At 26.8% G+C, this 24,347-nt stretch overlaps 1 protein-coding gene across 1 annotated transcript; it reads left to right on the top strand.

The window, feature by feature from the left end:
- The first annotated feature begins 634 nt into the window (after positions 1-634).
- On the top strand, positions 635-24,347 carry LOC105848688 (centrosomal protein of 41 kDa B). Its single transcript, XM_065800819.1, has 12 exons — positions 635-741; positions 2,607-2,670; positions 2,776-2,823; positions 3,014-3,075; positions 4,142-4,217; positions 5,022-5,100; positions 8,960-9,159; positions 9,543-9,610; positions 10,715-10,829; positions 18,211-18,363; positions 18,710-18,763; positions 23,437-24,347. Exons 1-12 carry the CDS (start codon positions 706-708, stop codon positions 23,571-23,573), a joined length of 1,092 nt encoding a protein of 363 aa, XP_065656891.1. The 5' UTR covers positions 635-705; the 3' UTR covers positions 23,574-24,347.

Here is a 24,347-nt window from a genome sequence, read left to right as displayed (position 1 = left end):
GTTTAGCGTGATAGCAAAAACTCACAACTTACATTGCAACTACAGATTAAACATTCTTTAACAAGAGCTTTAAACATTAAAAGCAAGTTTAAAATTTAAAGAACGTAACATACAGTACACAAAACAGATAAAGAACAAGTAAGCATAATTAATTTAAAACAAGCTAGCAGATTACTAGCTTACTTTGAAGTATAAAGTGATACGTTAGTTGTTCAACACACATTATCATATAAATTCTATAGCACAAAAACGAAGTTAAAACTGTACCTTTAGAATGTGCAGAGACTTTATTCACAATTCGATATGCCTATAATGTTTTTAGAATACGAAAATTGGGGGGCACAGCAAGAGTAAGCCCCGTTGTGTTACCACCTTGCCAAATGAAGGTGGCACTAGACATGACTTTGCTTCAACAAATAATTTTCTTTTCGCTCATCGTTCACCATAAGGATCTTCACTCAAACGAGCTACAGGAAAATTAGTCGTCAATCACTGACAGTATCTCTACCATAGGTTCGGGGACTTTTCCCAAAGTATGCCAGAGCACCTTCGATAGCCTGTCTTTGCTGTGCCCACGTTGCAAGTGTCCGCATGTTGAATTTATACAAATATCTGTCCAATCAAATGTTAGTGCTAGTTTTCTTAAAATCTCATGTTTCTTATTCACGGATATTTGTTTTGAATTGGTAAATCAGGTAAATAAAGATGGCCTCTTCGAGATACGGTTCTAAAAAAAACGAGGTAATGCATTTATTTAACTAATTAAAAATATTTAAGAAGAAAATTAATTCATTTTTCCAACACTGTTTTTTAAAACTAATTATACTTTTATTTTTAAGTTTTTTCTACTTTCAATTTATGTGTTTGCTAACATAATACTTTCATTATTATTTCCTTTGATAAAACAAGTAAATGTTTAACTATTACAGAAAATTTATTAAGTTATGCAAAATTACATTAAGTTTTATCATTTTTATAAAACTCAAAAAATAAAAAATTCTATTAATAATTTGTTATATTTTATTATATGTCGTATTTGTTTTTGATCTTTAAGTTTTTACCTTTTTTATCTTCAACTTTTATGTTGTTTTTTTGTTAATAGTATTTGAAATATTTTTATATATAAATTCTACATAAATCACCTATATATCCCTATGTGCAGTGGTACATGACAAATGTACATATGTACATACATAACTAGTTATAAACATATAGTGTTCTTATATAGTTATGGACACAGCAGATTATTATTGACTTATATAGTCATAGACACAGCAGATGTACAAATGTTGACTGAGGAATTTGGTTTGGGAAGGCAATCTTTTAAATGAAAGAAGAAAAGAAAATTGTATTTGAATCTGATTTATATATGCATACATACATACATACATACATACATACATACATACATACATACATACATACATACATACATACATACATACATACATACATACATACATACAAACATACATACATACATACATATAAATATATATATATTTATATATATATATATATATATATATATATATATATATATATATTTGTATACATTCATACACACATGCATACATAAAGTTATTAAAATCTTCATTTTCAAAACTACCTTTTCATGACATCCTTGCATGGATGCACTTCCTTTTTTTGTTATTTAGAACTATCTTTGACACGATATGATTGTTATCGTAATCTTAAATTTCAACACATTATATATTCTAATACATTTATGCAAACCTTTAATGTTTTATTTTGTATTATTTTTTAAAAACTAAACTTTAATAATAATTTGAATATGAAAATAATGACTTGTCAAGATGTTTAATGTGGGACATATATGTCCAGGACATACATTATGCATATAAAATGCTAACTACTCTCACTTTATTGGGGTTGTGTTAATTTGAGTTGTGTGGCTATGATACTAATAACACTTTAATAATCCATATAAATGCCTTCCTATAATATTGAAGTGGACCACATTAATTTTACCTGTTTGGGAACCATTAAAACATAGTTTTAAAAATAATTTTTTCCTAAAGTCTAATATCATTTATACAAAAATAGTTCGGTTTAGAAATAGTAACTCTTTTTATTATCTCAAATACAATTCAAAAATAAAATATTTCAATTAAAAAATAATTTAAAGTGAAACACTGACATAGTTTTAATAATTCTGTTTAATTATCTTTATATATAGTTGGGTTTTTTCTTAAGTTTTTAAGTTGATGTCTTCTTTAGTCTCGCTTTTTAGCCTAAAACATTTATCTCTATTTTCAACATTATTTTTTTTAAATAATATAATTAATAAATAATTATTTTTGTTTTTATTAACTTTTCTTTTCATGAACATTTTGTGTTTGTTACATTTAGATGGACTTTGTTTTTTCTTTATTTGTTAAAGAGTTGACATTTGCATTGCAAGAAATAATTTTCATTATTATTAATGCATATATTTATTATTAATGATTTTATTTGCTTCAAAAGTTATTAATTAATTAACCATTGGTGATATATATTATTTAATAATCATTTGTAACTATTTTTTTAAATATTCATACAATTTTTATATATAACAGTCTTTTAATAATTTTTTTTTTTTTGAGGTGTTTACCAAAAGAATTCCTGAAAATCCAAAATATAAAAATGTGACTACAACTCTTGATACAGGTTGTATTTTAAATTATTTTCTTTTTTAGCAATTGTTAGTATTAGATAAATAGATATTTTTAATTTAACAATGTCTCTAATTGTATTTAAAAATCTGCTTTTCAGGGGCAAGTGTTAGTAATTATATGAAAAAAATTGAAGAAATACGCAAAAGTACGTAAAAAATTTTATTTAGTAAAATTTAATAAACTTTTTTTAATAATATGAAACATAACTCTTTACATCATGTTCTTTGCAGTTTTTTTTAAATTTAATAATATATAATTGTTGATATATATTATATTTGTATACAACAAATGTGTATGTATTGCATACACATTTGTTGTGTACAATTGTTATGTAGACTATAGATTTCGCAAAGATGAAATTTTCAAACGTATGAAGGTTTCAACCTTTGCTCAACTGGTAAGTTAAAAATTCTTCACCATAGTACTCTTTTCATTGTTATTTTTTATTTTTAAAAAGTTTTTTTTGAAATTGTAAGTTCTTGATTAATATTTATTAACTATTTTTAAGTTGACTGTTTACACCAACTAATTTAGCTTCTTATCTTTTTTTGTTTTTGTTTTTTTGTTTTTTTTTTTGCAAAAGTTGCTGATAATATCAATTGTTTAAGTTGTTGTGCTTACATTAATCTAGAAAAATATTAGGCTTGAGAAGTGTCTTCTATCAAAACATATAAGCAATGTTTATGCTTGCAAAGTCTATGTAAGCAAAATGCCTTTTAAGCTTTATAGCATACAACATTACTTTGAAAAAAAATGCAGAATCATAATAAATTAAAATTTTCTAGTTTTTAAATAATAAACTGCTTTTGAAGGTTTTAAAATACATCCAACAGAGTTTTTTTTATTATAGTAATGTTTTTATATTATATATGTTTTTAAATAAGGAAGTGTTTGAGAAAATCTAAAAAAAAATAAGGCTAAGATAAGGCTAAAAAAAAGTAAGATAAACTACTCAATAAAAAATTTATCTTCTTAAAAACAAATCAACAAATCAAAAAGAAATGGTGCAAGAATGGAGCATGTTTATGAAAATATAAATCCGGCCAAATGTGGCTCCTTGAAAAAGTGATTTTAAGAAATAATAAAACTTTTTTTTTTTTTTTTTACATTTTTATATTTTTGTAGAAAATGAAATTCACTATCAAAGAAAAGGTCAATATCGAAATAAATTTTTATAAAAAAGTAGGTTTCTAATAAAAAATAAGCTAAACTTTCTAAATATTGACCGAAATTAGACTAACTGTATTTTTATTACTATTTTATTTCAATTCACCAATGTTATGAATGCTAGTACAGTCAAGGAGGCTTGACTGTACTAAAATATTTTTAACATGTCTATTACTTTAATTTAATACCAGTTATTTATTTACTAAAAACAATAATAACAAAAAAGCGTAACAATAATAATAACAAAAAAGCATAAATAAGAAAATAATGTTAGTACTATAATATTGTTTTATTAGATTCTTCAAGTTGCAGAAGTTGTTAATCTTGAGCTAGAAAGACAAATTCTTGAAAACCAAGAGAATGAAGAAAATGGTACAACATATTTTATTGTTACTAAATAAAGTTCTTTAAATTTTTCATTTAAATTACTGTTTAAATTGTTCTTTAAATAGTTAATTAGAAAATAATATAAGAAATCTTCTAAAAAGATTCTTTTTTGTACTGAAATTTTTTTTTACACATGCTACTTATATGCGTACATATATACAAATAGCCAAATATATATATATATATATATATATATAGGGCATATATATATAAATATATATGTATATATATATATATATATATATATATATATATATATATATATATATATATATATATATATATATATATATATATATATATATATATACATATATATTTATATATATATATATTTATATATATATATATATATTATATATATATATATATATATATATATATATATATATATATATATATATATATATATATATATATATATATATATATGTATATATATATATAAACATACAGCCCTCGGAACTAGGGTCGGCATTCAGCAATGCTGACCCATTTGCTGACCTGCAAGTGTTTGAGCTTGGCAAATAATCACCGACCTTGTTTCTATATTTTATGGTAAAACCTTTGTATCAAATTTTTTTGCCTACCTGATGCCAACCTCTAACAGATTAAGGTCAGCAAAATATTGCTGACCTCATTTTTCCTGATTTTAAGGGCTGTATATATATATATATATATATATATATATATATATATATATATATATATATATATATATATATATATATATATATATATATGCATTTCTATGTTTTATAATTTAATATACATTTTTTAATTTACTAGTTCCATGTTTGATGAGAGATAATGAAAATGTAGAAAACGAAGAATTTGCAATTGATACTCATCGTTCAACTTTACACAAGTGATTTTTTTTTCGTTTTTTTCCATATATAACAAGATCTTTTGCAAGGAATTAAAAAAATATTTAAAGGGTAAAGTTAATTGGAAAAAAATTACTATTCAAATTGAAGAGCTTATTGTGAAACAATGACAAGCCACAAAAACAAATATTTGAGGAAAATGACTTTTAAGTTTTATTTAAGTCTATAAAATCAGTGCTTAGCTATTATTCTCTCAAATTTATACATCATAAAAATACTAATGGATATTATATATTGAACAAAAAAAAAAAAAAAAATGCGAAGTAATGTGGAAAAAATAAATTTTATTGAAAAAAACTGTGGCTTGTAATACTATTGCGAAAAAATAAACATGACTAATCTAATCTACATATTTAACAATAAAAATCACTTTAATCTAAAATAATCTCAGTATCTTTTTCTTCAGTCTCTCTAATCATGGCTTGTAAATTGTTATAAAATTGGTGGTGTATTGGCGGCATATACAGCAAAAGAGTTTTAATATTGTCAATCTTTTTCTACGAAATTATTAACGATGTTATATATTTCTGCTCTTACTCAGCAAGTGATGTCTGCAACAGTCTTCCTTTCTTTGCAATATTTACTTGTTTGTACTCATCTTCATCAACGTCATGTTTGATATAGAAAACCTAAGTATTTTTTGCATTAAAGTGATAGGTAACTGCGTTAGCGAAATCTAATCTTTTACCATCGTTTGTATGTGTAGTTCTTTTAATATTTGCAAGAATAAGGGCAAAATTTAAAAAATCTGTTTGCCTCATATCTGTTACTTCAAACGGTGTTTTTATGTTTGCTTTGCTAATAATATCATGCCATTCTCCTGGAGAATAAATTTGTGGTGCATATTTTCTATGACGTTTTTCTATAAGAGCTCTTTTTCTATAAGTCTCTATCCGAAGAAAGATGAGTATGGCCACTTATAAGAAAATTTTGAGTTATACTTTCAAATTTTTTCTTTTCTACCAACTGTAACCAGAGAGCCATCAGTAGCCAATTTTTATATTGTCCGGGACAATAATCAGTAAAGATTATTAAGTCATCTACTTCAGTTATTTTGCTTAAATACTTTAAAAGAATGGATGCTACTTCATCACTTCCTCTTTTTGCTATATTTTCTGTCCAAAGAAACATGTGACCCTTTCCCGCTGTGCAATCATGTATGCCCAAATTATACATCCATATTTTTCTACAATAAAATGCTGGACCAGTTGTTAGTTTCGGAAGTGGCAAAGCCTGTTGTAAATCGAAAGTTACTAATTTTATATTGTTGTTTTTTGAAGCTGCTGTTTCCAATTTATGCTTTTCTTGCATAGCTAGGGCCTTTGCATTATGGAGTCTAAGTTCATTTTGTAATCGAATCAACTCTTGATTGTTGGCAACTATTCTTTCTGGCTCTATTTTAATATTGAGTTGATCACAAGTTTTGCAGGTGTCCGATTTTGGTAATTTAAAACCAATATTGTATTCTGAACAAAAAAATTTTCTATAAGTATGCTCTAAAACTGGTTCAATATTTTGTTGTATACACCAGGGAAGATAATAATCCGAATAAAGACTTGATATGGTCATATCGCAGTTCAAGTATTCTTTGTGTAAATTTTCAGTTCTACTATAATGACTTTGATATTTTGGAATTAAATTTATATGGTTTCTAACACCTGCTTTTTTTTCTTCACTCACTTTATTGGGTCTGTTAGCATGTTTTCCTCTTTTATCTGTCTTTGGTATGGAAATCCCTTTTATCTTTTTTGAAACAATATTGTTCAATCTGCCTTTTAATTGTTGCAATCCATGAACATTTAAGAATTCATTTTTACATACTTTAATGCTCTGGCCATTAACATTGATAAAATAATTTGCATTGTAATTTCTACTAGATTCATTTTTTTTTGTTTATATCTGTAAGACCTTTTCTTCTGAACGATATTTACGCATCCAAATAGATAACTTTTCAAAACTAACTAAAATTTTATTTCAGCACCCCCTAATTTTCCCTACATTTACTTTTACAACCACAAGGTTATCCTAAAATTCTAGCCGGAACTAACTTTTTTGTTTTATCACTAAAATATTTGTGACCCAGATTTTGTTGTGTTTTTCTTTTTATTCTTGAATAAGTGCTTTCATTTTTTGTCTCCAGCGACCCTTAGGATTAGGTTCCGGTGTTTCGACTCTAACTTGCTTGTAGGCTGTTAATTTAGGATATTCAACAGAATCTGTAACATCTACAGATTTGTTTAGGGTGTTACTCTAAAATAAATATACAATAATATAACAAGCCACAATATTGAACTATTTTGCTTCTATTATAATATTAAGTGCAATATAATAACAAGCCAAAAAATAAAAATAAATGTTTACCTGTTGATTTGAAGCTATATTTTCAATGTCATCAGGGACATTTAATTACAACTTTAATTTTGTAAATTTGTCAAGCTTACATAATTTAAACTTAAGTAAGATAAAATAACTCAAGAAGATCAGTATTCAAATTTTTAAATAAAATAAGATATTAAATTAATTTTTTATCAAACAATTATCAGCCATTTACTAAACTATAACAAAATACTTTAATATTTTAAACTATTATATAAAGTGAATACCTCAACAACTACAATAGAGTATTCTGGTGCACTCTGATAGATATTTTGATCCAAGAGGATGTTTAGAGACCAATTAAGGTTGACAAAAAGAGAGAAGGGAATAAGGGATATTTGCCTTTTCACAGTTCGACTGTACATTACAGCCTGATACAGATCTCCTGAAGCAACCTCAGCTCCTAGACTTGATACAAATAACAAAGAGCAAAAACAGTTCCTGTTGTTGGTAGTTCAAAAATATAGACAGAAATATCCTGACAGAAAAAAGACAAGAACAGTAACTATTGTCTTAAATAAACCTACAATCAAAGTAAAAAAGCATGTTTATTGCTGTCTTTTAATAAATAAGTAGAAATGCAATGACAGAAAATGGATGTTTTTAATGCATGTAATAAGTAAATAAATGTGTACCAAGTAAATGAGTCATTATCACCAGTCTCCATTAGTGTTATGATTTTCCTATGTTAATGACTAAGAGTGCATAGTAAAATATGCCTTAAAGTTAAATGACTGGTAGCGCCCAGTAAAAATGCTTTTTTCCCATTGAAATTTTTACACATTTATTTTCTCACCAAAATGAACCATTTCAGTGGGTGGCCCACTGAAATGGTTCATTTTGGTAATAAAAATAATTTTAGTTTTTAATTTAACTTTATTAAGGAGTTCTGTATTCATATTTTGCAAACCATTTATGTGCAAACTGTTGAACAAAAAAACTTCTACATTTTTATCTTTCACTTACAAACTTTAAGCTCAAAAAAAAAAAGAGTGTTGATATTGTATTGTATTGTATTGGGTGACTTAAAGAGTGTTGATATTGTATTGTATTGCGTGACTTAAAGAGTGTTGATATTGTGTTGTATTGTATTGCGTGACTTAAAGAGTGTTGATATTGTATTGTATTGTGTGACTTAAATGAAAGTTTGCATAAAATTGACTTTCCTTATTTTGGTTGCCAAAAATTATAAATCTCTCTTTTTTGTTCTAAATTTTAAATGTTTGCAGCTTGCCATCTTTAATAACCTAAAAACTATTATAAATTAGTATTGTTATATGGTTTTGATAAATGATTTGATTTTGAAAAATTATTTGAACTCAAAATTGTGTTAAATATGTATTAATAATGCATTTACATGTTGAATGAAATTTTGATTAAATTAAAAAAAGATTACTTTTATTTTAGTAATTAATTTCTTTATTTTGATTTTTGAGTTCTAAACAAGCTAATAATTCTTTCAAGTGTTGTTCGTGGAATAGGCGAAGTTGAACTACATGCAAAAAATTGCAACGCTGTTCTTAATGCAATTTCTCCTCAAGAAAATGTAAAGGAAAAAAATGTGGGTAACTATGATCCAACAGCACCAGATCCTTCATGTTTACCATTTCTTTTGTTGGATATTCGAGATGAAGACTCGTATAATGCTTGTCACATTATAGGAGGTAAACTATATTAGATTACTATTATCTATTAAAAATACAGTTTTTATTTTTATTGTTTAAATTTTTATTTGATTTGTCATGTATATATACATTTAGTGCGCACAGACAAAAACTTAAGAGAGTATAAAAAAAAAAATTAAAGGAAAAATAATGAAAAACTAAGTACAGTTATAAGAAAAAATGCTATAAGTTAAATACAAAACTTTATAGTCAATCTTAACTGGCAGAATTCATTTTAAAAGGTTAAAATAGCAATTTCCGTTCAGATGTTTGTTGATTGTCCACTGATCGTTATTTTTTATTTTTTTTATATATATTTATGATGATGATTATGATATTTAATAATGAATTTAGATATTGTATTTCATTTTATGTTTTAATAGCATTAAATTACCCATCAACTATGCTCACTCGATCAGTCAATTATTTAACTAAAGACTTATTTAACTTTGTATCTTTTTCAACATATGAAGTAATATTTTTTCTTATTTACTTCTTTATTATAATAATTTATTTTGATATATATTTTTTTGAATATAAAAATTATGGTTTTTAAAATAATGATGATCAATAAAACTATAATCCTTTTTTACGCTTGTTGGGTTCAAAAGTTAAGATTAGGGTGGTTATGCTTTTAATTTAAAAATATTTTTAAAATTTATTTGGACATAAATCTTCAGAGTGAATTTATGTCTATATATATATATATATATATATATATATATATATATATATATATATATATATATATATATATATATATATATATATATATGTATATATATATATATATATTTATATATATATATATATATATATATATATATATATATATATATATATATATATATATATATACACACACAAACCTCAGAAATAGGAAAAAGTTATCTTTAAGATTGAGGTCGGCAATAATTTGTTGACCTCTATAAGATTGAGGTCGGCAATAATTATTTGATGCGAAGGTCTTGCCATAAAACATAGAAACAAGGTTGGCAATTTTTTGCCCACCTCAAACACTTTCAGGTCGGCATTGCCGAATGCCGACCCCAATTCCAAGGGTTGTATATATATATATATATATGTATATGTGTATATATATATATATATATATATATATATATATATATATATATATATATATATATATATATATATACATATATATTTATATATGTATATATATATATTTATATATATATATATGTATATATATATATATGTATATATATATATATGTATATATATATGTATATATATATATATATATATATATATATATACATATATATATATATATATATATATATATATATATATATATATGTATATATATATATATATATATATATATATATATATATGCTGTTATTGAGGTATATGAATAAAGAAATGTTCATCATGAAAGTTTTGGTTTTTGAGCTGATATTAGATCTATTACAGAATCTATTGTTGATGTTATTTTATTGTATTATAATTATTAACATTGTTATTGACATTGTTATCGGTAATGTTATTAATATTGTAATGGACCTTGACAATATTTTACTAATAGAAAAATAAGCCTGGAAAGATTGTTATAGTTTATGACGATGATGAGAAATTGGCTCCAAATGTAGCAACTGTTCTTGTACAGAGAGAAATGGACAATGTTATAATGCTTTCTGGTGGTAAGTTTTAGTTTATTTTTGAAATGCTTTATGCAACAAAATTTTATGACTATTGTTAAGTAGTGTATTTATTTACATATTTATGGTTGTATCAGATATTATAAACATATCAATTCTAGGTATGTGACAAAATTTTTAAATTCAAATACTGTCATATACCACTAATCAAATACTGTCATAAATCATTGGTAAAATGTTGAAGACAGTATTTTAAAGGTGAAAAAATTATCAAAATCCAACAATTCTACAAAAAGTTATTGTGTTTTAAGTAGCAAATTTTAGATATACGGGTTTGTTGAAGAAACCATGACCAAATTTTAAGTTTTTCTAAACTTGAAATGTCATAACTTTGTCAATTCTTATCAAAATTCATACAACTTGGTATCAAAAGAAAGATCTAAGTATTTATCAAAGGATAAAAGAATAAGTGTATATTAAAAAGAAATATTTATAATAAAACATAAATAAATTATCTACAAAAAACAAACTTCAAATATAGAAAAACTTAATACACAAAAAGACTATATACAAATATAAACTTATTAAAAAACTATATTCATACACACTATACATACACCTACCAATAGTTGATGTAAATACACCTATAAATGTATCAACATCAGCGCATATTAATAAGTGTATAGTATAAGTGTAAGTGTAGGTTAACAGATAGGTGGTTTAAAAATATGTTTATTTTTTTGTCTTTCCTTTTACCACCTCTGCCATCCTTTCCACCACTAGAAGTCTGAAATTTAAATTTAGGCAACTCTTTGCCTACATTCATAAAAGATCCATTTTGATTTAGGCACAGTGTGGTTTTGGCACCAAACCATAAAATTACTTCTTGACAAGCCTATATTTTATAAAAAGTATATCTAAATAAAATAATCAAAAAAGGAAAATGAGCAAAAAATTGAGACAAAAACTTACTATGGAGGTCTTCACAAAAATTGTTGGCACCAGTCGTAAAGATGGCATCAATAAAAAGGTAAATCTGAAAATAATAGTATCTTTAGTAAAATTACAAAAATCTTATACTAACCTGTCTATAAACAATTTTTTAAAAATAAATAAAATAAGTAACTGGTAAAATTCCACATCTAATTTGTTCTGCAGCAGGTAAATTAAAAAAGAGTTCTATCAACTATTAGCTCTATTAACAAATTATAATTTTAATTAGCTCAATAAACTAAGAAAAATCCTACCAAATGTTTCTGTTTTCCTTTTCTTTAGATGTCAAGCTAGCGCTAATAATGTGAACACTTTCTTGTATTATAGTGTCAAGTCTTATAGTAAGTTGATTGTTCTCGATATAATGATTGCAGTTCTGATATAATGACTATTTCATGAATCATTTGTTCAGCAGTACTGCAATTGGGAATATCAGTACAAATGACACCAATATATTGCCCTATTTTATATATTAGCAATGGAATGTTACCTGTTAAGACATTTCATAACAACATGTTATAATTTATCATTTTCATATGTATTTTCATCTTCTCAAATTTTCAAATTTGTAATCTCATCCTCCTCTAGCAGAAACATTTTTCAAGCAAAAATCACTGTTATTTACCAAAATATCAGCATTATATTTGAGTTTTATTTTCCTAAGTATTTGCTTTTCATTTATTTTTATATCATTTTTCAAGCAAAAATCACTGTTATTTGCAAAAATATCAGCATTATATTTGAGTTTGATTTGCCTTAGCATTTGATTTTTATTTACTTTCAATGCCTTTTTTTTAACCTTCAAATTACGAATACGCTCACTATATTATTTTAATTTTTTTTTTCAGGTCTTCAATTTTTGTACATTAAGCTTTCATATTTTCTTCTTTTCGTTTAACAATTTTTTAATTAATGCTGTCTTGCTCTGTGTTCTCTGAAAGAGCTAGCTAATTGAGAAGAGAAATAAGATAACTGACATTTAGATCTTTTTCTAAAGTCAATTTTTCTTCAGTAAAAAATTTGTGTGGTAACTAAGCACCGGCGAATAGTGTTTTCAATAAAGGAATAGTCAATAGAGAATGGTAACTTCGTAAAATTTTTGCACCAAAGTTTAATGAGTATTGGTCTTCAGCCTAAAATTGTACTCAAATGAATACTAAATGTTACTATTTATACAAATAGTTATATTTGGTAAACAAATTAATATATTCTTATATATTCTCATAAAAAAGTATTCTATAAATGAATAGAAACGAAGGTAAACTTTTTAATTTATACGCATAATTGGTTTTGGCCATTACTCATAGTATTTTTTTGTATCATTAATCATAGGGGTTTTTTTGGATAGAATATTTGTTTTGGTATGAGTCTCATACCAAAACAATTACTCTAACTTGTCATTATTTCTGCTGGTCCACATGTTATTAGTAAATGCTATTATACTATTAGAGTAGGAACATCTAAAATCATCAGTGATCACTTTTTTTTACTGTTTCATATAGTTCGAGACTTTGGGTCTATTGATTTGATAAATCTAATGATACCATCAATTGAGACTAGATTGAATGGAGTGTTTGTTGTGCACAACATGGCATATTCAAATTTATTTGTTTAGGGTTTGTGGCTTCATAGAATTTAGCTTGAAATGCTCCCGTTATTGAGGATTGTCTGGCATGACCAACAGCATTTTTTTTTTTTTTTTGATGAACTAGATTGTTCTTTTGCAGCTCTCTTTTTGTTTTCCTATAACTGCATGTTTTGCTTTATGATGTGTATGAAGAGTAGAAGTTGAGTACTATGGTGTTTTGAGCACATTCTTACAATGCTTGCAAAACGCTTTACCCTCTTTAGGTGTATTTTTGTCAAAGTGGCACCAAATCAGACTTACTTTAGACATTTTGTCAAAACAGGTAATGTTTGAATGCAGAAAATTTTGCAACAAGATATTTATTTTCCTAAATAATGATCACATTATAAATAAGTATATAATCAACTTAAGCTAAAAATGATCATCAATAATAATAGTAACAATGAATTATCATTATATGTTAATGATAATTAAAATTATAGGCAATGATGATACGAAATGATAAACAATGATAATAATAATTAAATAATTATGAAATGACTGTAAAGGATGGTGTCCCTCAAACAGTAATCTGATAAATGCAATGACACCAAATAATAATAATGATAAATATGACAATAAAAAAAATAATAAAAATAATAACAATAATAATAATTATAATAAATAACAATATAGAAATGTGTATGTGTATTTGGATTATGACTTTTTTTCAACCCCATGTTTCTGTACTGTAGTTTGATGAACTTTTACCTAAAAAGTACGAAAGGATTTATTATTTGCATATCTTTTGAAAAAAGTTCCAATAATAGTAGTACTTATATCATAAGTACTACTATGTAAAACATATTAGTACTTATGTCAAAATCGATTTTTCAATGGCTTTTTTCAAAAGATATGCAAATAATAGTTCCTTTTGTGCTTTTTAGGTAAAATTTCATCAACCTACAGTACCGGAGCATGGGGTTAAAAAAAAGTCATAACCCTAATGTGTAAATTATAATATGTATAATTATGTATAACAAAATGATATAAAGTGATCATAAAAAATATAAAATAGAAACAACAGTGTAAAAAAATAATAATAGTAACAATAATGACCAATGACAAATAGCAAAAAAAAAAACCAATCATTGAGCAAATATTTAGTTTACAATAAAATAACACAAAAACAATAAATACCACTTCATTAACAAATTATATAATTAAAAACTATTCATTGCTTTCTCTGTACCATTTGATTCCTAACTTAATTCTACAGCTTTTATGTGCGTTCTCATGTGAATTCCACATGAATGATTGCTAATACCAATCATTATGCATCAACTGTGGCAGTCATGTAATCAAATGTATCAATCATTATGTAAATAATTTGTACCAATTTAGTATGCAAATAATTAACGATTTGTTAATAATGTCCAAAATGGAAATATTGGTGTAGCAATCGTTACAAAATCAATTAAGCAAAGACCAGATTTTTAAACTTTAAAGTTTAAGTTGATCACTTTATTAAATTTTATAATATGTTAGTAAAAGTTTAAAGTGAATTAAATGGAATATTCCATTATTTATTAGCAAATTCTAAATTTGGTTTAAAGTTTAAGCTAGATTTTAACTTTTTTAACAAAAAGTGCAACAAATAGCGAAGTGCACATTTAGTGACTAAATCTTTACTATTAATAAATATTTATTAAACTTTGGTTGTAAAGTTTAATGAGTATTCAGTATTTTTTAAACTTTGTAACTAAAATTTATTTAATACCCTAGCATTCCTTAAACTTCGTAACCAAAGTTTAAAGAATATTTGGTATTCGACATTCATTTAAATTTGATCTTCAAAGTTAAACAAACTTTGCTGATGCTTAGTGATAACAACATAAACAAATGTGCCCTTCCCCTTCCCCCCACCTCTTGTTTAATTAAGATTGGTTTCGTCAAAAATATATACTTATCTAAAGCTTCCTCGAAATGTACTTGTGCATTTAAATTTTTGTATGAAATTTTGCAGGTGGCAATAAAAAAGATTTATTAACAGTTGCAAATAGTTTTAAAAAATGAACTAACATATCTTGGCTAAAAGCTTGAGGCTTAATCAACAACAAAGTTTAAAACGTCAATAAAGTTTCAAAGTCAATAAAGTCTATAAAAAGGTTAACAACTATAAAAATAAAAAAGTAAAAAGTGCTAGCGAGTATGAGTATATATTTTTATGAATATATATTTTTATGAATACATATTTTTATGAATATATATTTTTATGAATATATATTTTTATGAATATATATTTTTATGAATATATATTTTTATTTTTACTTTTATTATTAACTAACTGATTAATTAATTAAAAACATTATTAAAAAAAAGTTATAGTTTACTCCTAAATCAACAGTATTGCCTGATTTCAAAAGTTTGATTGGTTATTTTTAAAATGTGCGTTTTTTTAGGCCTTTAGCAACAGTTTTAAAATGCTTATAGTGCTTAAATAAAACTTCAGGAACTTTTTGTAAACTTTTTAAAATTGTGTTTAAAAAATGTTCCTGAAATTTTAATGTTACTTAAATGTGCATTCTATTTTTTATAGATGCGTTTCAACTGCAATTAAAACTTGGGATTACTTATTTAAATTGTTTTTTATTTATGATTAAGTACTGTTTGAAAAAACAATAAATTATAAATGTAAGTTATAAAAGTAATAACACTAGTATTACTTTTATAACACAGTTAGAGACTATAATGTTATTACTATATAGTCATAAGTTTATTTTTGTTTTTTATAACTTTTTCGCTAACAAATTTAAATTGGTTTATGCCCTTGAAAACAAAGTTCACGGTTTTTAATCAAAAACTTTAAAGGCCAGATATTTTTCCAGATATTGTCTTTCATGATCGCTTAATTCCTTGGGAGTGCACAGAAAATTTCTGTTAACCAGCCTTGCACCTTTTCTTCATCTAATAAAGTAGCATAAATGTAGATGATATATTGTTTCCTGCCTAGAATGATGACTTTCTTGAACTTCTTCATTCTACTCATGGGTTTCTGCTTGTAACTTTTTGGTACAAGCTATGCAACTTTTTTTTTATCTTTTACTAAGGCTACAGCTCTAAAACTCAGTTTAATGATTCTGAGGGTAGTTTGTAGTAAGGTTTTTCTCTGAAAATATGAATAGTGTATCTAAAACATCTAATCTTAAACAAATCTCATCTTAAACAAAAAAAAAACCATCCATCAAATTATTTTTTACAAATATTTATCTTTTACAAATATATGTGGTTTTCAAAGAAATTTATCCCTTGAGTTCCTTCTTGTAAAAAAACCTTTTGATTTTTACCTATTTGCACCAGATCTATATATATAAAATATTTTTTTGTGAGTTTAAACTCAGCTGTTTTATCTTTATATCTCAGTGCTGATAGCTTTTTTTTTAGTTAATTTGCAAATATTTCTTCTAGTAGTTGCATGCTTGACCCAGGCAAATATTTATCATTATGTATCAATTTACCTATTTGTTGCAAAATCAAGTTTGAATCCTCTGGATATTTTTTATATATTTTTGTTTAGTACCTCTTCACTCTTTTGCGCTCTTTTTGATGTTAATTCCAATCAAGTTGACCAAGCTCTTTCACTTTATCCCTCATCCAATATTGTTGTTATTAGTGACTCAAGTGCTCATCACAATGAACAGCTTGGGTCTAGTACCACTGACCCTGTTGGTACAAAAGCTCAAAACTTTTTTTTTCTCAATCTTACTCAGATAGTTAATCACTTACTTAGTCCTTGGTTTTATTTCTTGACCATATATAGTCATATCTTGACCATAGCTTGTGCTCAGTTTCTTCTTGTTTGGGTTTGGATGGTTCTTACAAGTATATGGTCTTAATAAAATTGTATACTCTTTCCTAATCGGAATCACTCTATAATTTGCAACTCTCTGCTGGTAATTAAGCATCATACATAATCTCCAGATTAACTTAAGGAATCATTTGTTTTTTCTTTTCAATTTTAATTTAAGCCTCCCTCTCCCTCTTAATAATTTTTTTCTCTGTCCTTGTCTCCTTTCCTTCATTTTTTTCAAAAAATTCCTTTGAGAACAATTGTTTTTTTTTAACAATTGAGATGAAATTCAGTAACAATTGCTCGTAGACAAATTTTAGACTATAGCAGAATACATTAGGCCCTCAGAATCTGAACTTCTTTTAACTAAAAGTTTTATGTTATTTATAAATATGCAAGCCAATCTTGATCCAAGTTGTTATAAGAAATGAGCTTAAGTGCCATTTGAAAATGAGAAGTTGCTATTTCAGTGTAATAGCATGATTTATCCCATATTGAAAATTCTAGAATACAGATGCAAATCTGTTGATTTCTATGTGTTAATTGTATTAAACAGTCAGTAACCCTCAGAATTAGGTAAAACGAGATCAGAGATAATTTGCCAACCTTATCTGTTAGAGGTCGGCAAAAAAAATTTGATACAAAGGTTTTATCATAAAACATAGAAACAAGGTCGGCAATTTTTTGACGACCTCAAACACTTCTAGGTCAACAGTTAGGTAAGCATTGCTGAATGCCGACCCTAATTCTGAGGACTGCAGTCCGTGTTATGCTCAGCATAATGAATGGTAAAGACTTTCTTCATTTTTCTTTAGCATAATAAAAAACAGAGAAAGTGCAAATTAAATGGATGTAACAGAGCTTGATTTTATAGGATAATGATATTCAATCTTAATTAATACATTAAAGAGTTTTTTAAAATTAAAATCGGGTATTTAAGTTATTTAAGCTTATCTGGTAAGATCTATATATATATAGTAAATGATTTAAGTATTTGGTACAATTTTTCTTAGGAATGAAGGTTCTCAACAAAAAGTTTCCTGGATGTTTTTTGACTGGTACCCTTCCATCAACTTGTTTTTCTCCAGTAACTGACCGAAAGGGAAAGCCTAAACCATCTCCTTCTCGTAAAGAAAATATTGGAGTGAATTGGTATACCTCTGATTGTATCCTTTTAATTTCTTTTTTTATTTTAATTAAAAATTAAAAAAATTAAAATATTTTAGTTATTAGTTGTTAACTAAAAGTTATTATTGTTAACTAAAAGTTTTTTCAGACTGTTTTAAAAGTGTTTTTCTTTGATAATTTTTTTTTTATCTTTTACCTTACTCTTTAATACTCTATGTATATAATTTTGTTTTCAAAGTTTTAATTAAACTTGGTTAATGAATTATTAATCAATTTGTTCCCAATTTGATTTAAATTTAAATTTAAATTTTTCACTCTACATTATTTTTTACAAAGATTTTAATTTCTAAGAAACATAAATAACTTCCTTTAACGTAAATAAAGTACTTCAGCAAATTCAAGATAAGCTGGATAATGTTTTGGTTGAAAATGAATCAAGTAAGATTTTTAGTGTTACTCACACACTTGCACACACATATGCAAAATTCATGCACATACAAATATACAACACAAATTTAAACCCTAAAATCAGTCTAAATTTATTTATGTTAATGAAATATTATTTTTATTTTTAAAATTTAATTCAAGTAAATATAAAAAAGAGTTAAAACAAAACAGTATGAATGCATAAGTTGTTTACATTTATTTATTACACCAATTATGTTGGTTTTAAAATAATTCTTATTATATATATATATATATATATATATATATATATATATATATATATATATATATATATATATATATATATATATATATATATATATATATATATATATATATATATATATATATATATATATATATATATATATATAGAACTCTTATATGTTGTCCGAAAGTTTTTTCCATATTTTGTTGATAAAAAGTAAAAATTAAAATGCAAGACCGGAATTATTTTTTTTATTAATTGATAGACTGCCTGCCCCAACCAAACCCTCAGTCGATGTAGCAGCACTCCCTTGCGATTCAGGCTAAAAGATTGTTGGAACTTAAGCCTTGTCCTATAATTCCATAACATCTTAAAGGGATCCCAAAGTGCAGAAACAAGTTGTGTTCACATTAAAGAGAATGATAAAAAAAAAATGTTTGGCTGGAATATTTTCAAGTAAAACAAAATAATAAAGGTATACCAAGAAAAACGAACTTTATTTATTTGTTCTTAGGGGTCGTCCATAAAGTACGTATGCCAAAAATTTTGAAATTTGACCCCTCCCCCTGTTGCCATGCATACTTTTATATCCCTACTCCCCCTTAAAAGTACGTACGTTTCTCAAATACCCCCCCCCCCTCAAATATCCCCCTTCATCCCTCCTTTATTTTTTTTTCTCAATAAAAAATTTTATTTAAAAAAAAAAAAGACGGAGGGTACCTTAGATACTTTATACGACCCCAAAGCCCTTTGTTTGCGCATTTTAGAAATGTCTGTAAGTATATATGCAAATAATAATTTAAATAAATTTAAAATACCTCGAAGGTAAGTGTATATTTGGGTGAGAGGTTAATGCGGCGGGAATAGTCGAGGAGATCCAGGTTCGATTCCCGGTGAAATCCATGTAAACCTTTTTTTTGTTTTAATAACGAATCAAATGTAAATAATCTATACTTAAGGTGGACGTTTTTTTCAGGCACCCCTCTTTAGTAAGTAAAAAACGAGTCTTACGTGAGATCAGTAATATTGAATACAAAGAGTAAAACCCTGTGGGAGGGGGCAACAACAAATTTTGTGCCCTTTTGCTAATTTAAGAAGCTTTTTATTTTAGCAAAACCTAGCGGTCAAATTTGGAAGATTTTGAGATGCCATTGACACGTTTTTTTTTGGGGGGGGGGATTCCGTCCCTTCAACCAGTTTAAGTCTTAAGTTTGTTAATATGCCAAATGAGGCAGCCTTGCAAAAAATTTGGATGGCGGAGGCCTGGGAACCAAAAAGCCCTAAAACGTTTGCCTCCCCCCCTTCCCTGCCCAAACGTGAGGGAAATATGTAGCAAAATTTTTAACTTTACCATCTAAAACTAAATTGAAATTCATCGACAGATTTTAATTTTTGTAGAAAAATATTGTAAATTACAAAAAAGTTATGACCATGCAAAAGTTACACCCCTCTCATTTTGGGGGTCGGAAAATTTGCATGGTCATAACTTTTGTAATTTACAATATTTTTCTACAAAAATTAAAATCTGTCAATAAATTTAAACTTAGTTTTAGATGGTTAAGTTGAAAATTTTACTACATTAGTGCCCTCACATATGGGCAGCAGAGGGTAAGCGTTTTAAGGCTTTTTGTTCACAGGCCTCCGCCATCCCGATATTTTGCAAGGCCTCCTCATTTGGCATAGGTATAAACAAACTTAAATTATGAGTTTGCACGATGTGTGAAAGTGTCCTATCTGGAACATCAAAAAATTCTGAGGGCGCCCATACATGTGTGTGCATAGAGGAAAACTATACCCTCTACTCCATATACCATACATCTTTTTATGTTGGCAAACTAGAATCTTTAGTCAGAATGTAACTTTTCTATTGATTAGCTGGTTAATTGTGATAAATTAGAAAATCGAAGTACGAACTTTTAAATTGAACCCTCCCACCCCCCCTCCCATACGCTTTCGTATGCTTTTTGAAGACCTCCCTCCTCCCCCCTATGAGCGTACGTACTTTATGGACGACCCCTTACGGTTTAATTAATTCTCTACATAAACAAGGAATTCAAGTTCTTTTGGAAATCAGCATAATATTTTTCATAATATGTTCTTTTGGAAATCAGCAACTGTGTCGCTCAATATCCAGTTCTAAATATTATTCTGATTTCCAAAAGAACTTGAATTCCTTGTTTAATATTGTTTTATTTAAATGTTTGATGTTATACAATGAATCTACCAAGCAAGTGTTTCCTGCAAGTGTCCTAAAGAATTTAAAGTTCCACCGACAGAACAATTATTCTTACTGGATCCAAGAAAAAATTCTCAATGTATGTTTATTGGTGGAGTTGATACAATTATAATGACCAGATTGCAGCATCGTTTAAAAAGAAAGCATGCTAATGACGAACAACTTAAGACATACAGATTAGATGAAGCTATGAAGTTGAGTTTTCAAGGGGTAGATGATGGACTAAGACGGGCTCAAGTGAAAAGGATAATGATAGTGAAGTGTATGTCAGTGACAGTGATTTCTTGCCTGCTATTGCTATGTAAGCAAGGCAAATAAGAACACTGTTACTAATCTAGTCAAGGAAGCAGATAGATATGACATATCAGATCAAGCCACAGCTTTCTTATTGATGTTGGCATGATTACTAAGGACCATCAGTGTTTGGTGGTTGACAAGAGTAAAATTCAGAGTGAAAGGCTTAAACTAAGGAAGACTTTGCATAAGATATTAGGGAAACAAGTGAAAGCATCACAGACATTTATTTTGATGGCAAAAAAGATAAAACTTAAGCGAAATATATATTATCAGAGACAATAAGTGGCCTAGCGATGTAACTGTGAAGAACATTATGTGGTGGTAGTATCTCACTTATGTCTCACCGACGTCAGGAAAAAGTATCAACATCAGCAGCAGCATTATGTATGTCATTTCAGAATAAGGCACAAATCATACTGTTTGTGCTATGGGATGTGACAGTACAAATGTGAACTTAGGTTTTAAAGGTGAAATAATCCATCAAGTTGAGTTATCTTTTTTGATGTCTTGTGAACTGATTCATTTGTATGCTGCACACAAATGAGTTGCCCTTGCGTCACCTACTTACACATTTAAATGGTGCTTTATCTGGTTCTACCAGTTTTATTAGCCCCATTGGAAAGGCACTGCCGATTTGCGAATCAAAGTTTATTCCTTCAGTTCCAATCAATTGAATCCCAAGAGTATGCTCATTTTAAACGAAGATGTGTTAGAAGAGCTGCCTTCAGACCAACTGTATCTCTATCACATAATTAACACAATTAAAAGTTGCATTGTGTCTAGCAATGTGTCATTGACAAAACTAGGTGTTCTAAATTATGCAAGGTAGTTGACAGTGGCCAACTGAGTTTGTCAATTGTATATTGCCACTCAGAACCCCACAATTAATCTTCGTGTGATCATACACTTCATAGTAAGCAACTACACTCCAAACTGGTTTGCTATTAAGGGTTTTGCCCTGTGTACTGAAGATTCAAATCATGTTTAGTTGACAACTCATTTTCTAAAGGATCTTTCCAGTGATACTGTCGCTATTGTAAAGCCATACAGTTGAAGTGTATACTTTTTTTCATTGTAAAAACCTGTTGTTTTTTTTTTATATATATATATATATAATTCACCTCCCGAAGGCCGAGAAGGCCACTACAGATGAGGAGGCTACTTGTAGTTATAACCCTCTCTCAACTCTATAACTCCGAAACACGAATCTTGACGAACAAGGCCGCTGTGTGGAGAAACAAGTTGAGCGCGGCACTATCAGGGAGGTGGTGGGAATCGAACTCGGAACCTCTCGCTTATGAAACGAGCGCTCTACCACTACACCACTACCGCTTGCAATGTTAGCAGACTCATGTGACCTTCATGGTTGGAAATAAGTTTTTAACTTTTTGGTTTGATAGATGTATTATTTATTAAAGGCAATTGTCAACGGTATAAATTTTTTTACACATGAGACACGCTTAACAATTATAAAAGTTTGGTTTAAAGTTAGAATAATCTAGGTTGTATTAATTATTTAATTAATCTGTAGGTATTCGAATCCGTTTTAACTAAATTTCAAGGACAACCTATATAATTCTCTTCACTTTGATAAAAGTAAAAATTTCTTTTTGTTTTTGGCATTTTTTACTTTCTAAATCCAAAAATTTAGTTCTTATTATTATAATTTGACACATAAATTAATTGCAATAAATTTGCAACACTTTTACAAAATACTAAACATTTTAAACTTTGCACAAAATAATAGCATAACAAGAGGTTTATTCAGCGGGGTATTGCGCCAATAAAAATTTATGAGTATGACACATTAGGTGTCAAACTTTGAATAATAAATAAAATTTGGAAATAATAATAAAACAAAGAAATTTTTTTGAAATTATTTGTCAAAAGATTTTTTTTTTTTTTCTTTTTAATTTATCAAAGGTCGCAATTCTTCACGCACCACGCTATCGTCTTCAAGAGTAAGCGACCGAAACGGCACAACAGGTTCAGTTACAAGTTCGACGTCAAACACAACTAGGTCTAATCAGGCACCACCAAGTCAAAAGTCGTGGAGATGATATCAAGCAATAAGGGAAAATATTTTTTATTATCAATTTTTTTCTCTTCGCCTATTTCATTATAGTGAAAAACTCAATACATTTTTTTACGTTATTTTGGGTACAGCAGAACATGTTCTAATATAAAACATTCTAATAAAAATTTTTTCCGAAGAGCAATTAATTTTTTTTTTTTTGTTTATTACTTTTTATTCTGTTTGTTTGTTTATTGATTATTTTTTTCTATAAAAATATAGTTTGCGATCACATCCAGAATTAGTAGATTTTATCAGACATTTTTAATGTTGTGAGAATTTAATTTTTGATTTATTGTTTTTGGCCTGTTGTTTTGTTTTTGTTACAATATTTATGTTATATATCCTTTTTTATATACACATTAATTTTATTTTAAGGTTTACGTTATTTCACCATTGTTTATTATGTTACAAAGTAGTTTATTAAGTTCTTACAACGTTAAAAAAAGTTAGATACTAGAGTAAACTAACAATTTATAAATGAATTAAACTTTATTTTTGAATTTACAAAACAACTCATTTAAATATTCGGTGTTGCTGAACTCTTAAATAACTTTCCGTCCAATGAAAACATTATTATTTACAAAACTGGAGTTTTTATAAGTATTTATGTAAAAAAAAATTTTTTGTTTGAATGTTAAATTTCAAGAACTTTTATTAAAGCAACAATGTATTTATTAATGCTTATATATAATTATACTATGTATCCTATTTCTTTTGTATATAAAATGGAATATATATAAATAAATATAAAATTTAA

Source organism: Hydra vulgaris, chromosome 07, assembly GCF_038396675.1.
Source record: "Hydra vulgaris chromosome 07, alternate assembly HydraT2T_AEP".
Lineage (NCBI taxonomy): Eukaryota > Metazoa > Cnidaria > Hydrozoa > Anthoathecata > Hydridae > Hydra > Hydra vulgaris.
Note: the sequence above shows the minus strand (reverse complement) of the source record. Positions and strands in the feature narration are given on the sequence as shown.

Excerpts from the sequence above, each read along its gene's own strand:
- LOC105848688 (XM_065800819.1), top strand. The coding sequence starts at position 706 with ATGGCCTCTTCGAGATACGGTTCTAAAAAAAACGAG. Across the intron at positions 9,611-10,714 it reads CTAAAGACTTATTTAACTTT|AAAAATAAGCCTGGAAAGAT; the intron begins GTATCTTTTTCA and ends TTTTACTAATAG. Across the intron at positions 18,764-23,436 it reads TTTGGTTGAAAATGAATCAA|GTCGCAATTCTTCACGCACC; the intron begins GTAAGATTTTTA and ends AATTTATCAAAG.